This window comes from Rutilus rutilus (assembly GCF_951802725.1).
Source record: "Rutilus rutilus genome assembly, chromosome: 18".
Taxonomy (NCBI): domain Eukaryota; kingdom Metazoa; phylum Chordata; class Actinopteri; order Cypriniformes; family Leuciscidae; genus Rutilus; species Rutilus rutilus.
In genome coordinates this window covers 21,621,309-21,638,452 of record NC_140231.1, presented here as the reverse complement: position 1 = coordinate 21,638,452, position 17,144 = coordinate 21,621,309, and the positions used below count along the sequence as shown (strand labels likewise).

Below are 17,144 nucleotides of genomic sequence, written 5' to 3'. Positions count from 1 at the left end.
TGATGAGTTTACTGTGGCTCGTGTAATATTACACTGCGTTTTAAAAATAGTGACAGACTTAAGTAGTGGCCTCTGTGTTTCCCCGGCTGACCTCTGCGGTCTGCTTTCAGCTCACTGCCTAGATTACATTTAGAGCAATTGAATTTTGGTTTGTTCAGAACTCAACTTTTTAGTATCTGTGGACTTCTAAGATTGATTTATTTTCTTGCATTGATAATTTCAAAGGGGTCTTCAAACAATTGCTCTGTTTTGCAATGTTCAGCAATTGGGCATTTTTTCACTGTTATGCACAGTTGCAAAGACACATTTGAATCTCAGTTGTGAGTAAGCCCTTGTTAGGAAATCAGTTCCTGTGGTTTCTGAGCGGTTTCAGAAGAACTGGAGGGAAATAATGTGATTCATGCCACAGGCGGTTCATTTTTCCTTGAGATGCCTCTAAATTGCAGGTGAAATTCAAGTGACTTCATCCATTGTTTCATATGATTGCTTTACTTTTGCCTCGACTGATTTTGATGGAAATTGTTCCTTTGTATAGATCTGCAATTGTCAGCATATATAATAGGGAGAGGAAAAAAATAACAATCAGCACAACAATTCCACAATGCAATGAAATATAGAGTAAATGTCTGGTGCAAATTATTTCCAATGCATTTTTCTTGTTAGATTTTATGCATTGCCAGTCCTCATATGAATCAGATCTTCATTCAGGCACAAATACTGATCCTGTAGCTTGTGGTATCATTGCATCATTCATTTTTTTCATGTTCGCAGCAGGCGTTTCTTTTAGTCCTTTTAGTCCTTTTAGTTATTTTAGTTTCTTTTTCTTTTACTCCCCTTTTAGTCATACTAAGAGCAGCTTCTGTGATTGATCCAAAACCTCTTTTGACTTTCTCCGCTCAACCTCTCTTTGCATGCACTCTCATTTGTCCAAAGGCTAGTAACTCATGTTCTTTGAGTTTGAATTATAAGTATGCATTTTTCAAAGGTCATGGGTGAAGACAAATGGGGAAAGCTGATTGATTGCCATTATGGTATTCTAAGGAGAGAGAAAAATATGTTGTTAGCTGATATTAAAGGACAAGTTCGGTATTTTACACTTAAAGCCCTGTTTACAGATCGTTTCTGATGAAATAGAACGGTTAAGATAAAAATTTGGACACATGCTGCTGTCCCGAGAATTTTAGGTTTATTTCGCTTCGCCGATCTGTAAACAGGGCTTTAAGTGTAAAATACCGAACTTACCCTTTAATCCTGACCTTGGAATATTTGCTCTTATAAAAAATTCACAGTTACAATATTTGCTTCATCTATTAAAGTGAAAAAACAGTGGTGTTTTAACAGCTGTCATAAATCTTATTTGTGGTGTAAAGATATGGCTTTGTGAGAACGCTTACAAAGATGCAAATTTTAATTTTTTATTATTGTAAGTCCCTTGTTACCGTCATAGTTCGTCTTTATCATACAGGCTACATACAGTGGAGCCCAAAAGTCTGAGACCACCAGAAAAATGTTTGTTTTTAAAATGTCATCACATTTAATTTAGTTTTTTTCTCATTACAAATTATCAGGGCTGGGCTGACAATATCGATCTCTCCGTTTGAATGGATCTCTTAGAAGAACCGATACCATTTCTTAAGTCCCAAAAATGATCTTTTAGTCTGTGCTGTTTTGTGATCAACAATTTAGTAACTATAGAAATGAGAACTGAACTGAGTTGAAAGGAAACATAGGAACGTAAACAAAAACGCAACGAAACATAACATAACCCTGTATCGTTTACATTTGAGAAAAAATTTTTCCTTAAGAAAAATGTACATGTACTATAACTGATATATATATCCAAATGAATTGATATTGGAATCGAATCCAATCGAATCAAGAGCGAGTGAATCCGAATAAATGCCCAGCCCTACAAATTATTTTATTAGCAATCAAACATGTCTCAATAATAATTTATAATTTAAAAGTCTCCCTTTAATAGCAGACCTTGAGCTCAAGTTTGTTATTAAATTTGATTTAGTGACCTAGAAATAGTGAAAATAGTGTTAAATATTTTTTTCTTTGTTTGCAATTTTTCAAAATCCTAAAACTTTATATAGATAATATCATATGTGTAATAATAATATCTGTTTAGTTTCATTTTCATGGACTTTTAGTTTGTTTCTCTTCAGTCACATGTTTCCATTTCTTCTATTTTCCGTCACAATTTGTGACCAAGGACATTCGCTAACAATCACACTCGTTTGTATTCTGTTCATCATTAACCTCTGTATTTAAGTTCCTTTTAAGTTCTCATTCATTGTTCGGTTTTGTTATTGTATGCGTGTTACACACGCTGGTAAGTTGCTTTTGCTATCTTAGAGTTTCCTATTTGCTTTGTTTAACGAATTGAACTTTGATTTATATCTACCTTCGTCATCCTTTGGACATACATTACACACTTATTCTCAAAAGATTCAATAGTCTTTGTCAAGCTGATCTTGCAGTGCTTTATCTGTGAGCTGTTATTAAATGTTTTCAAATTTCTTTAGGCCCATGAATGGAACAAGAACGATGAGCGTCTCCTCAGTGCAGTGGAGCATGGAGAGGCAGATAAAGTCACCACCCTCCTGTCGAAGAAAGGAGCCTGTCCCACCAAGCTTGACAGTGAGGGCAAGTCTGCGTGAGTACTGGACACTGAGGTTGCTCTCATTCCAATTTGATTTAGACATTGACTGCTCTAATTGTGACTTCAGAAGTGTTTCTATAGAATTTCTAGACTCTTTTCTGCAATCCACTTGAGATGTGCATATAAAATAGTTTGCATGAGGGTGTTTATACTCCATCTGAGGGAGAGATTTGAGTTGTGTGTTTTTTTGCATCCATTCTTCAGGGTGTTTATTTAACAGTAGAAATTATAATCTAACCCCCACTCAAACAAATTTAGTCCATCATTTATCCCATCAGCATTTTGTTTCATAGTATTTACATCAGTCTTCATTTTCCCGTATTTACCATAGGCACACAGATCTTCAGATGTGAATGCTTGATTTGTTTATGCTAGTCATCCATTTTTAAAATGATGTGTGAGGCACATTTGAACCAACAATGACTGTAAAACCTCCTGTATACAACTACTGTCAGAGCTCAGCTTTTCTGACTTTTCCATTTAGCAAATTTGTGTTGTTATGCTTTAGAAGTTATATAAAGAACACTTAAATATATGTTATACTAGTTCAAAGAAGTTTGAATGCTTTGTTTCGTTTTCTTGGCAGAGATATTGTAAATATATATATTTTTTAATTGGAGCCTGAACCTGAATAATTACATGCTTGTGTCTACATTTTCGGGGGGGAAATATACATGTTTTGAAATGATGTGGACAGATTTGTTGTGTTTGTAGGAATAACAGGAAGTTTAAATCCACCATAAAGGATTTAAAAATCTTAACAAAATATTTTAACTACGGTCGTGGGCAAAAGTTTTGCCAGTGAAATAATTTTGGTGTTTCGCAAAGTTGTTGTGGTGTTGAGTCACGTTGTCTCTAGATTATTTGTATTTGGTCCTGGCACAAAATGACCAGCTAACCTTATTTCACTAATTATATCATCGGCACATGGCAAGGTGTGAACAAGTACTATTCATTACTCATTATTCTATCATTCTTATTGGCTTATAAGAGTAGACTGATTGCTATAAAAGGAGGGAAGAAGTGCTTCCAATTATTGTGTTCTTTCTTGTGTTAGCAATGTTTTACTCTATAGGAAAGTAGGGATGTTAACGATTAATCGCCTGTCGACTAATTGTTGATAATACATTTAATTGATAAAACTTATCGATCATCGATTAAGCAGGTTCATGCGTGCTGCTCAACCGTGAAACATGTAAAGCGAGCACGCCAGAGTTATGTTTGGGACCATTTTACACCTTCATCATGACTATAAGTTTGCGTGTGCATTCGCAGCCTTTTGTTATGTGCAAATGTAAGTTGTAATATTGTGTTTATTTTGTGTAGGCCTATCTATTTCTGATTTATCTCATATAGGATGCATTTGGTTAAGAATTAACACTGCAGTAAAGCGAACAGTGATCATCTTCAGCTTCAGCACGTGCAGATCAAACTGCAATGCACGACTAATAATGACTATGATTGGGACTATGATTAATCATTATATTTGATTATTAAATAAGTTGTTTAATTAAATGATCAATCACATAGAAACATTTTACAATCCTACTAGCCCTTTATTTAGATTAAAAACCATTCTCATTAATTTGGTGAGGAACATGGTATTTTGAGCAGCATTTGCACTCACGCTGTTGGCCATATGCATATGCACTGCAGCAGACGCATATTGCAGTATTATGGCTAACGATTAATCGATTAATTGGTTGTTAATTAAAACGACGATCATGGGAATTTGTGACAGTTGACATCCCTAAAGGAAAGTAAATGTAAGAAAGACGTGCAGATTCGTCACTTTGCATCAAAATGGCCTCAAATGCAAGGAAATTGCTGCAAAGAATATTGTGCCTGAAAGGACCATTTACAGAATCATCAAGAACTTCAAGAAGAGAGGTTCAACTGCAGTGAAGAAGGCTTCAGGACGTCCCAGAGTGTCCAGCAAACGCCAAGACTGTCTCCTCCTGAGGAGTGCAGAGCTTGCTCAGTATTGGCAATAGCACGCATAGTTAGGCGAAGACTTTTGAACAACCAGCTGGTGTCAAGAAGGGCAACCAAAGTGGCCACTTCTCCCCAAGAAAAACATCAAAGACAGACTGAAATTCTGCAGGAAGTACGTGGATTGGACAGCTGAAGACTGGTGCAAAGTTGTTAGACTGTTAGATTAGACTGTTTGGTATACAGTGCGTGCAGAATTATTAGGCACGTTGATTTTCTGATCATATTTTATTTCCAGGAACATTTTGCCAATTCCAAACCATATTAATCTTAATAACTACTATTAATTTAATCATTTATAAGTGATATATAATTGTTCATGAAGGCTGGAAATTAAAAATGTCTTATTTTCAGGTGTGCAGAATTATTAGGCAAGTTTTCTATTACAGATAAAATAAGCCAAAAAAGAGATTTAACAAAGACTGAACAGTCAAAAATTATTAAATGCCCATGAGAAGGATACAATACTAATGTAATACTAGAGATTGCAGTTAAGGCATGACCATTGGACAGTGAAATGCTCATTGAGTCAGCAGGGTCAGACAAAACAGGTGGAGAAGAAAAGACACATGTTAACTGCAAAAGAATGAAGAATTAAGGTGAAGAATTAAGTGTGAGACCACCAGGAACCCTTTAGTCTTCAGCGCCACCATTTTCCAGAACTGCAACCTACCTGGAGTCTCCAGAAGTGCAAGGTGTCAGGGTCTCAGAGACTTAGGTTAGGTAAAGAATCCTAAAAAATGACCCCCTCTTAATAAGAATCATAAGCTGAAGTGTTGTGAAATACATGAAGACATGCAGTCCATCTCCTACCCTGAAGTCCGTTTTGCAGAGATGGACTAAAAATGAACTCCCAAAACTTATTAAAATGTATTCTAGAAGATGAATTCTTCAAACAGTGGTAGAAGAGGATGTGGTGCTGGTCCTTCAAGAGTCACTCTCAATCTGTCTGTCTATAAAGCCTATAAAAAAACAGTCTTCATGTATTTCACAACACTTCAGCTTGTGATTCTTATTAAGAGGGGGGCATTTTTTAGGATTCTTTACCTAACCTAAGTCTCTGAGACCCTGACAACTTGCACTTCTGGAGACTCCAGGTAGGTTGCAGTTCTGGAAAATGGTGGCGCTGAAGACAAAATTAATAGTAGTTATTAAGATTAATATGGTTTGTAATTGGCAAAATATTCCTGGGAATAAAATATGATCAGAAAATCAACGTGCCTAATAATTCTGCATGCCCTGTATCTGGAAAATTGATTGTCCAGAGAAAAAAAGGTGAATGCTACCATGAGACCATCCATGTGTGGGGTTGCTATTCATCCAAGGGAGTGAGCTCTCTCACAATTCTTCCCCAAAACGTCCTGCAAGAGCAACTTCCCCAATGATCCTGGAACAATTTGGTGATAAAGCTGCATGTCACAAGGCAAGAGTGATAATGAAGTGGCTTGGAGATCAGCGAGGCCCTGATATACTCACAGTGAGGTTCTTTTTCATTCTTCGGTCAGGGGTAAAACGAAGTTTGACATATGTGTGCAGGCTGCAGCGATATACTGCAAGCAAACATCTTATGCCGACCACACTGCTAAGAGCAGCTTTTGGATGAATATATAAACATGTGCTGTGCGCTTTCCTCTCAGTAACAAAATAAACACAACAAAATTGATAAAACCGCAAGCCCGTTTTTAACAAAGCATAAGGACAGCAGCAACATGGATATGTTTGCACGAGCTCTGCAATTCAGTACTCTAGTAAAGTCATGTCACATTTATTTATAAAGCACTTTATTTAATAGATTGCTTAAAATCAAGCAGCTTTACCATATTAAACTTGAAGTGTCAGTGTCTCATTTCATGAGTAGTACAACTTCATTTTCTACTATAAAGTAGCTCCTCCATTGTGGTCATGTTTTCACTCGTGGACATCTGACCTCGACAGACTGAACAGGAGAAATGAACCGGAAAAGATTTCCACGTGAAAGAAGATGGAGCCTCCGCACCTATTACGTAATCGCCACGGATCAATGGTAGTACAAAGGTGTTGACTAGCCGTAGCAAACTTTTCTGGAAAGTTCACTTTGGCAAGCAGTTTCGAACTCCCAAAATGAACTCCAAACGAAGTTCGTTTTGGCCTGATTTTGTTCGAGATAACGTCACATCAGTTCGTTCTTCGAATACGCTTGAAGTATATGGGGACCTTTACATTGAAATTTTGGATCCATGGCCAAGTGGATCTTAATCCCATAGAGAACCTGTGGTCAATCCTTAAAAGGCAAGTGGACTAGCAGAAGCTAACAAATTGTGATCAACTCCAAGCACTAATAAGGCAAGAATGGATCGCCATCAGTCAGGATTTGGCTCAGAAGCTGATATCCAGCATGCCAGAGCAAATTACTGAGGTTATGAAGAAGGATCAATGCTGCAGTGCAACTCTTTGCATGTATTGAATGTTTTTGGTTGGCCATGACTGTAGGTTTGCTTGGCGGTTGCTAGTGTTTTCTGGGTGATTTCTCGCTGGTCTTAGATTTTCTAGACTGTAATACTTTCTAACAGAATGTGTCATGAAAGGCATGAAAAGAATACTCTCTCTCAGGTTAGATGCAGGTAAATGTAATTATAACATATACACAACCTTAAAAACATCAGCTATAAAGAAAGTATAGTAAAATTCCTTTGAGCAGCACAGCAGAGACAGACAAGTGATGAATGATGAGATGGATGAATGAGCTCCAGTGAATGCAGAGAGATGAGCTTACTCTCTTCACTCTGCAATTAATGAACTCAGACACTGCCGACCTGAATGAGTCTCTAGTGTCCTGCATTAGGGCGGCTTGAGCCGAAGTGCTCTCATAGGCTCACAATAAATCCTTATCTTATTTGAGAAGTTCATTGTGTTTGAGTGCTTGCGCTCCAGAGGGTTCCCGGGCCAGAGAGGCACATGTAGAACACAAAGCCTCGCTGTATCTCCAAACCGTCACAGTTGCCATGGAGATATAATTTCCTTATGAAGGAGTCGGACATGAGTCCAGTGCGATTTGGTAATCATGCTCGGTAACACTTTACTTGAAGGGGTGTGCATAAGACTGACATGACAGCTTCATAATCATGACATGACACGTCATTAATATGAAGGAGGTTTTATGCATGTTAATGACATTTGTCATTAAGTGTCATTCGCTCAATTATGTCATTTTTAATGCAAAGATGACATTGTTTGAGATGTCTTTGTTATGACAACTTGACATAAGGGTCAATGACGTATAAGGATTTTCGACAGGTCAATTTTAAAATACAAAAAAAATAATATCTGTTGCAATTGTTCAAACATTAAGGATGTTGTGTACACCTAAATTCATTAAAAAAATTCAATTTAAGTGATTTGTGTTTTTTCATCTAGATGAATTGTCCGTAGCCTTAAAAAATGTCATGTGGTGCGACTGTGATTTATCTTAAAATTAATTAATTTCCTTAACATGCTTAAACATTTTTTTTACAAATTCTTAGTAATTAAAGTGTTTAGAAACCAAGTTTTGCATTTCTTTTGAGTTTTTGTAAATAATGATCTCGTTTTTTGGTCTATAATTTCTGAGTTGCCTTCTTAAATCTAGTTAACAGACTTACTTTTCCTGTAAATCACATAAAACTGATATAAATGTTTTAAAAATATAATTTACTAAAGCATACTGTATCAGTGATTCATATTTCAGCCACAGAAATAAGATATTTTATTTTACATTTAATACAGTGATTGCTTTTATTGGTCGCACCACATGATAAGTGGTCGCTCCAAATGACACGAAGACCTTATATAGTTAAAAATCTATTTAAAGAGATCAATGAACAATACATTTTATACAAAAAAAATTGTATTAAACCAGATTTCATACAAATTTCACAGAATTTTCCTGAACATAAACTTTTTTTGTAAATAAAAATCACATCAAAAACACAAGTGCACCATTTCTTTTAACTTGACTTAGAATTTCTTTCTAACAAATAATAATGTTATAGATATAAATTATTTCATAAAATTATTGTATACAGGTAACATTTGGGGTCAATAGTTTTTTAAGTAATTAATACTTTTATTAATCAAGGACACATTCAGTTGATAAAAAGTGACCGTAAAGATATTTAGGCTATAATGTTACGAAAGATTCTATTTCAAATAAATGCTGTTCTTTTGAACGTTCTATTCATCAAATAATCCTGACATATAAAATGTATCACAGTTTCCACAAAAATATGATAATAATCAGAAGTGTTTCTTGAGCAGCAAATCATTAGTGACCCTGGATCACAAAAACAGTCACAAGTGGCACAGGATATATTTGTGGCAATAGCCAACAATACATTGTATGGGTGAAAATTATCGATTTTTCTTTTATTCCAAAAATCATTAGGATATTAAATAAAGATCAAGTTTCATATTTTGTAAATGTCCTACCATAAATATATAAAATATTTATTTTTGATGAGTGAATATAGCAATATCGCAAACATAAATGGACAACTTTAAAGGTGATTTTCTCAATGTTTCGATTTTTTTGCACCCTCAGATTCCAGATTTTCAGTTGTATCGGCCAAATATTGTTCTATTTTAACAAACCATACATCAATGGAAAGCTTATTTTTTCAGCTTTCATATGATGTATAAATCTCAATTTTAAAAAATTTACCCATGTGACTGGTTTTGTGGTCCAGGGTTACATATTAGAATGATTTCTGAAGGATCATGTGACACTGAAGACTGGATTAAAGATGCTGAAGATTAAATTTAGCTTTGATCACAGAAATAAATTACAGTTTACTATATATTCACATAGAAAACAGATATTTTATACTGTAATATTTCACTCTTCTCCTATCAAGGTACTCTGCTCTTGCTGCAGGGTCAGAATTTTTTCGCTTGGCAGTGGCATCTGGTAAAATAGATTCAAATAGTTTTAAACAAATAAATAGGCAATAATAAATACAAAATAATTACATAATTACTAAACTGAAATGACATGCTCTAATTTTTTATTGTTGCATTTTTCTCATATTGTACAAAGAGTAAACAAACTTGAAATATATGAAGAAAATATCCCAAATACCATAAAAATCTATTCCAAATTATACTAAATTAAAGTATTTTTTGTATATAAACTGTCAATTGAATATTAAAGCATAAAACTGCCAATCTAGGACATATATCTATCATGGAAAACAGTCTGCAGTGGTCGCACCACATGATATTTGGTCGCACCACATGATGTTTTCAAATTCATTCAAAATTTACAGGCACAGAATTGGCCACCTATACAAAACAAGCTAGCTTCCCAAAAAAAGGTCACTATGAAATGTATAATACAAATATATATTTGTAGAAATAACTTTAATATAATTTTTTTTTTGAGGTCATACCACATGACATCCAAATTTGGCAACTACATACCAACCATTACAGAGGTTTATTTTTTTCCAATTTGAGAGAATTACAAACCTACTTGCTGCTTCCATGGGTCCTTGGTAAATTGGTTTATGATGTAACTTCCTGTGTTTGAATAGTTTTCAACATTAAAGTCCCAAAATGGTAGTTCCTTGATGGTCACACCACATGATATTTCATAAAATGGACATCATCGGACAAAGTTTGTTTGTATATTATGATGGAAATATAAATACAAATGCTTTGAATTTTTTTAAAGGATTACAAAACATTTTGGAAATCATGGCAAATAGTGCAGAAAATAAATTTGAATAAATTCAGAGTAATTTCAAAGACGTTTTCAAAACAGAAGTTATGGCCGGACGGTCGCACCACATGATGTTTTGACACTTTAAATAAATAAAAAAATAAAAAAAATAAGTAAAGGTTTTTGATGAGTTACAGTGAGTACATACATGGGAGAGGTACTTCAAATATGCAGTATCTTTTTATGCATTTAAACCCGTTTTTGCCTGAAAAAATGCAATCGGACAGAAAATGTAGGCGTCACGTCATTGACCCATAAACCAATACATCATAACCTGTCATAAATGTGTCATAAACATGACATAGCAGATGAATCATCAAACTTAAGAAACTACTTGGCTTTATGGGATAACATTACATTAAACTGTCATGTGGTTGGTTTTGACATTGGCTGTCATGAGGCCGTTATAACTGTGTCATGAATATATTTCTGACCACTTTTTTTTTTCCCAGTATTCCAGTATTAGTTATAAAATACTTTACAGAATAATAATACAGAGTATTAACACTTAATGACATTTTAATGACAAATTCAATTTGTACCACTGGGGGAAAAAAGTGGTCAGAAACATAATGTAATGTTAACCCATAAAGCTAAGTAGTTTCTCAAGTTTGATGATTAATCTGCTATGTCATGTTTATGACATATTTATGACAGGTTATGTTGTCTTGGTAATGTCAAGTTGTCATGACAAAGACACTGACAGGTTATGATGTATTAGTTTTAGTTTATGTCAAGTTGTCATAATAAAGACATCTCAAACAATGTCATCTTTGCATTAAAAATGACATTATTGAGCGAATGACACTTAATGACAATTGTCTTTAACATGCATAAAACCTCCTTCATATTCATGGCATGTGTTATGTCATGATTATGAAGCTGTCATGTCAGTCTTATGCACACCCCTTCAAATAAAGTGTTACAGGACAGGCCCCATGCTCTGGTGACCATGTCATTTATCTTGAAAAGCACTGCGAGAGAGCACTTGATAATATTTATTACAAAACACGGGAGAAATGCTGCAGAAAATGTTACTTCTTTCAGGGTTAAAAGAAACAGAATCTCCCGTCTTGTGGAGAATGCAGAGTGACTGAACATTTAATTGACTTTAATTAAATATAAGGACACCATGTGATTAGGCATCATAATTACCTATAATTTAAAACTTTCTTTAGCAGAAAGGGTTTCATATTTTTTGAAGTTTTTTTTTAAAGTTCACTCAAAAATGCAAATTCTGTCATCATTTACCCATCTTTTGTTTTTTCAAATCTGTAAGACTTTTTTTGTGTGTCAATACAATAGAAGTCAATGGTAAACAAATTTTTACCAACATTCTTCAAAATATCATCTTTTGTGTTCCAGAGAAGAAAGTTATATAGCCTAGGAGGTGATGACTTACTTTCTTCTGTGCACAAAAAATAGTGACAGAATTGTCATTTTAGTGTTAACCATCCCTTTAAATGATGTGTTTCGGACCAATTAAAAAAATACTATGTGTGTTTTAATTCTACCGAAAACAGTGTAGTTTTTTTGTGAACTGACCTTTAATAGCATTAGAGTGATATTTATTGTGCTTAAATTGCCATATTTAAAGTTCTTGGTTTGTTCATTTAAAGGTCAGAACCATGTAGCTGTCACAAGTAACATAATCATCAAAGTTATTATCTGGGCATCTTGCATAGCTTTAGTTGTTAGCTTTATTATTGCCCAAAAGAGAGATCCCAGTGCATCTTGATCCTTATCCTCCAGAAGGGTTTAATCAATTTCATATATATTAGTTTGTGTTTTTGCTGAAGTTTGTCCTCTAAAGAGCCAATTAATAATGAGATGGTAGATATCAAACCAGTGGGTTTCAATGGAAGCTATTTATTAAGGGATAGAGAGCACTGAACTTTTTAATCACATGAAAAACCTTTTCTCCATTATTCTGTCCCCTTAGGTCAGAGATTTCATGACTAATAAAGGATTTAAAGGAATAGTTCACCAAAACATAAGCAATCATTAGCTGGGTTTCCATTTCCAACCATGTATTTTAATGTGAATTTTGGGATATAATAATAAAAATATATTAAATTTGGGTCAATATTGGATGGAAACACCAAGATACAAATAACATCTCCTAAATATGCATTAAAACATACACTTCTGTTCAAAATTGTGGGGTCTTTTTTTTGGGGGGGGGGTCATCGGATGCCCATTTTCCACAAGTTGAGATGATTCTTTAGGGTCTTCATGTAAAGTTTGTTACATACTTTGGTTAAAATTCCTCAATGGTTGTGTAAAACGACACCCTTTTTACCTCCTTAAAAACAGCTCTGTTCACAGCGACCCGTTTCGGTGCATGTCTCTTTAAATGATAATGAGCAACTGCTCACCCCACCCCTCTCTTCCGTGGGGGTGTTGACACAAGCCACATAAACTGCTGCCTTGGCAAACTTCTATTAAAGATTTTTTTTTTTTTATTCATCAAAGTTTTAAGATGTTTCCAGATTAGCATATTAGAATGATTTCTGAAGGATCACGTGACCTAAGACTGGAGTAATGGCTGTTGAAAATTCAGCTTTGCCATCACAGGAATAAATTACTTTTTAAAATATATTACAATAAAAACAGCTATTTTAAATGGTAATATTTTTAAAATGTAATATTCACAATATTACGGTTCATGTATTTTTGATCAAATAAATGCGGTCTTGGTGAGCATTAGAGACATCTTTCTGAAACAGTAAAAAAAAAAATGCGTGCTTGTGTGATTTATGCTTGACTTGCTACACAGAATGAAAAGGATTGATCTAGTGTCACTCATTTGCACTAGAGTGCTTTACAATTGCCTTAGGACAAGCATATATGCAGAGCATGCCATTGACCTACCTTTTAAATTAAAAAGCCCTCTATTTACTGCATATAGGTTACAGGCAAGTTATACATGACATAAAAACTGGCCAAGTGTGAGTGGCATGGCTAATCTGTAACTAAAATGACTTAATGACACGTTTTTTTTTTCTTTCTTTTTTCTCAGTCTGCATGTAGCAGCCACACAAGGTCAAGCTGAGTGCCTTGCTGTCATCCTGGCTCACGGGGCTGATGTTTCTCTGCAGGACGCTTCAGGTTGTTTACAACTAGATCAACATGTTTGCTTGCATTACTTTTATGTTATGGAAGTGTAAATATGTAAAAATGTAAATAACAAGCCTTGTTTCCTTCTCTTCACATCAGGGTTTACTGCTTTACACCTTGCTGCCAAAAACAACCATCCTGAGTGTGCCAAAAAGTTGCTTCAGGTAATATTTTCAAATGATTGTGTATTACAGACTGAGAGTTTGATGTACACACAGAGATGGAGTGGATGCTAATGGGAACAACAGCCATGTCTGTTGCCATGCTGTGTGCCAGCTAAACAAAGGGAGCAGATTTTGTTCCTTCAGTTTTGTAAACTAGCAAATCCCACGGCCTCCCTCTGTGAGCTTGGAAAGGGTTGCCTGTTTGGATTTGTGTGTGGGCAGGTCGGCATGTTCCAAGACTCCCCTCGGTCTGCTGAGGCACCTTCTCTAGCGTCTCTTTTATCATCATGGGCGACTCAATCTCCACTCCATGTGATTCTACTAGAGCTGCACAGATCTGAAATATCCAGAGCCTTCCAGCTGTGTTCACTAATAGCTGTCAGCATTGGCTTTGCCAGTATGGGTTAAGGGTGTACTAACACTAGGCAATCTGAACCATGCTGGAGCACGCTTGACCCCAAAGTCTGGTTCATTTGACTAGTGTGATCGCTCTGTACCATGCCCAGGCGCGGTACGCTCAAGCGTGCCTTGGCCTGCTTGAAGATTTGGGCATGGGTGCTACTACCTTTGTGTGCAGTGCACTACTGTCATCATTACGACAACAAACATCTTTGATTACTACTAGGATGTTACACTTTTTAATTAATTTGAGTATATATTGGTTTATAAAGGGTCTAGTTCTCACCTTATTGATGAACATGAATTGTAGTTTGCGAGTAAAGCTGCAAATTCCTCCATCAACTTCAGCTGCCTCCGTAATAATCTTGTAAAAATTGATAAAAAATGACCTTTTCAAAATGTTCTGATATTGTTTCATTAAAGTTCATTATTATTCTATAAATGTTACTTTAACAGCTGCACAAAATACCCACTGTGGTTTGTGATTTATTTTCGAGAATAAAAAAACGTTTCAAAAACACCCCCTCTCTGCTTTTTCATCTAATGCAATGACATCTTAAACACCTTAAGAGTCTAGATACATTTTGGGGCCACCATACTTCTCCACTGTTTAAAATGCTTAAATATACGACCATTTAAAATTTTGTGTCAGTCATTTTTTATTTAATCATTTTATTTAGCAAATATGCATAAATAAATTAATCAAGAGTAAGCACATTTATAATATACAATAATTTACTAAATATTTCTGTTTCTGATAAATGCTGTTCTTTTGAACTTCTTATTCATTATAAAATATATCATGGTTTCCACAAAAATATTAAGTAATATTGATAATAATTAGAAATGTTTCTTAAGCAATGTTTCATTTCTGAATGACCATATGACACAAAATTACATTTTACAAAATATTAAAATAGGATGTACTTTTGAATTGTAATTCAATTCAATTGTAATTTATTTTTATCAAATAAATGTAGCATTGATGTGCATAAGACGGTGTGCATATTTCTTTCAAAAGCATTTTAAATATTGTACCAACCCATTTTTTCAGGGGTGTACAATACTGAAGTTTTGAATGAGGTTGTTTCACTGTTGAAAGCCTTGCAAATATATGCATTATATATTTATCAAATATATTGATATATTCCCCTTCACACAGCCAGGCCGGTGTTGAATTAATTGGCCTTTCCTCCTGAAGATCATGTGAAACAGAAAATTAACTGCTACACAAATGAAAGTGCCTGACAGTAGTAATTTAGTTTCATCCATAAGTCCTAAACCAAAACCCCTTGCCTGGCTTCCCAAACACAACAAATGCTCTAATGTACCCAGTGCCTTGAGATTCTGATGAAATGTTCCCTAAAAATAAAATCAACTTTCTTAGCTAATTTTCTTGTTGATTGAATGTCTAGTCATTTCTAATGACAAAAAAAGTCATTGGCCTCTACTAATTCAAATAAGCTTTGGAGGTTTATGTACGCATACAAGACAAGTTATTGAAGGATTTAAAATGGACATATGGAATCTCATTTACATAATAGTAGCACAATGAACTTGAGGGGTTAATGCAGTCAGTAATCACATTGAATGGGACATCCACATTAGGCACATTTTTAGGTCTGATTGGCTACTGCAGTCAGGTTTAATATATTACACCTCTCCTCGGATGATGCCTGTCAAATAAATGCCTTGTGCCTGTTCGTCCATGAACACTGGCCTGACATGCTGCTAAATGTTTAATAGGGGCGCAAATCATTAACTTGCACCAAAAAAATCGTAGCTGTTTTGATTGAAAGGTTGTAATTGGTGTCTAGCAGTGCCTTCTGGGAAGAACATGTCATGGTGGTTTTAGATAATGCGTTTGAAGCAATAATCGAATGCGTTTTATTCTACAGACTAAGTGTGTGGTGGATGCACCTGACAGCTCAGGGAAGATGGCTCTGCATCACGCAGGTAAGGTGCAAAATGTCCTTGTTTTAAAGATTAATCTGTTTACTTAAATTCTTTTCAACTCAGGAGCCCTTCAAGGACAAGCAACAGGCTTTATCTTCAGTATATCTTGTTTTCTTTCACTACTTTTTGCTTCGTAATAGTTTGTTCTAAAGGTTTTTTGGTGCAAATGTTTTTCAACATGAACCCCACGGCACCGGTATTCCACTCCCAAGCACAGAATGACATGTTATTGTGTACCATTTGCTCCAAATTGCCAGGTAGTGAGGGCAAACCCAAAGAAAAGCATGTTTTTATTTGTGGAAAGACTTTGTTCACAAAATTGCTCCCTAGCAAATAAAAAATAAAATGCTCCCTTGCCCATTTCAGTCTGTATAGAAGACAGTGAGGAAATAAATGACAGTGTTGGCTGTTAATTGAGCCTTTTTGCCAGCTGTGAGGGATTGAACCGGGGTGGGATCGGCCTCGAAGAGCAAGGAGCTTTCAGCCATCCGGAGGTCAGAATCTGCTGGCAGGATGTTTTAAGCAAAACATGGTTTCATGCGGACTACAAAGCAGAGAAACTGCATTTATGCCAGTCCGCTCGCTTGAGAATAATGGCCGTGATTGGTTTAGAAACAGGAGACGGTGTGATTTTTAAATGGGACGCTAATATTTGTTGGGAAATAAATGGTGTCACACACTGTGAGCCGGGTTTTGGTCTCTGTGAGAAAGCTTGAAGTGTTCATTGTAATTACTCTTTAAAGAGTTTGTTGACATGCTGTTAAACCCTTGTTTGTGTCTCTGTGGGGATAAAGAACTGCTTCTTATTATCCGTTCTCTCTTTCTCTCTCCTATAGCTGCCAGCGGAAACAATGTGATAGTTCAGCTTCTGTGCGAGCACAAGTGTCACGTCAATCTTGAGGACTCGGTATGTATGAGTCTTATACGAAATATTTTAACTGCTGTGAAAATGTTCTTTCTCTACATGTATCTCAGAGCTACCTGTGGTCTACCTCAAACATGTGCATTGTCAAGGACAACTTCCCAAAGACTCTTTTCTCTGTGGGTTTGAATCCGTGTTCAGCTGCATTGATTTAAATCCTCATGGCACACTTGAGGTCACTGTTACTGG

At 35.4% G+C, this 17,144-nt stretch overlaps 1 protein-coding gene across 3 annotated transcripts in view; it reads left to right on the top strand.

Annotated features, from left to right (window-relative positions):
* Positions 1-17,144, top strand: part of rai14 (retinoic acid induced 14) — a 48,738-nt gene that overhangs the window by 17,925 nt on the left and 13,669 nt on the right. For all 3 annotated transcript variants that reach the window (XM_084387001.1, XM_084387003.1, XM_084387002.1), the window contains exons 3-7: positions 2,532-2,662; positions 13,417-13,505; positions 13,614-13,678; positions 15,976-16,033; positions 16,870-16,940. In XM_084387001.1, the coding sequence (XP_084243127.1) occupies positions 2,532-2,662; positions 13,417-13,505; positions 13,614-13,678; positions 15,976-16,033; positions 16,870-16,940 (414 nt within the window). The remainder of the gene's footprint in view (positions 1-2,531; positions 2,663-13,416; positions 13,506-13,613; positions 13,679-15,975; positions 16,034-16,869; positions 16,941-17,144) is intronic.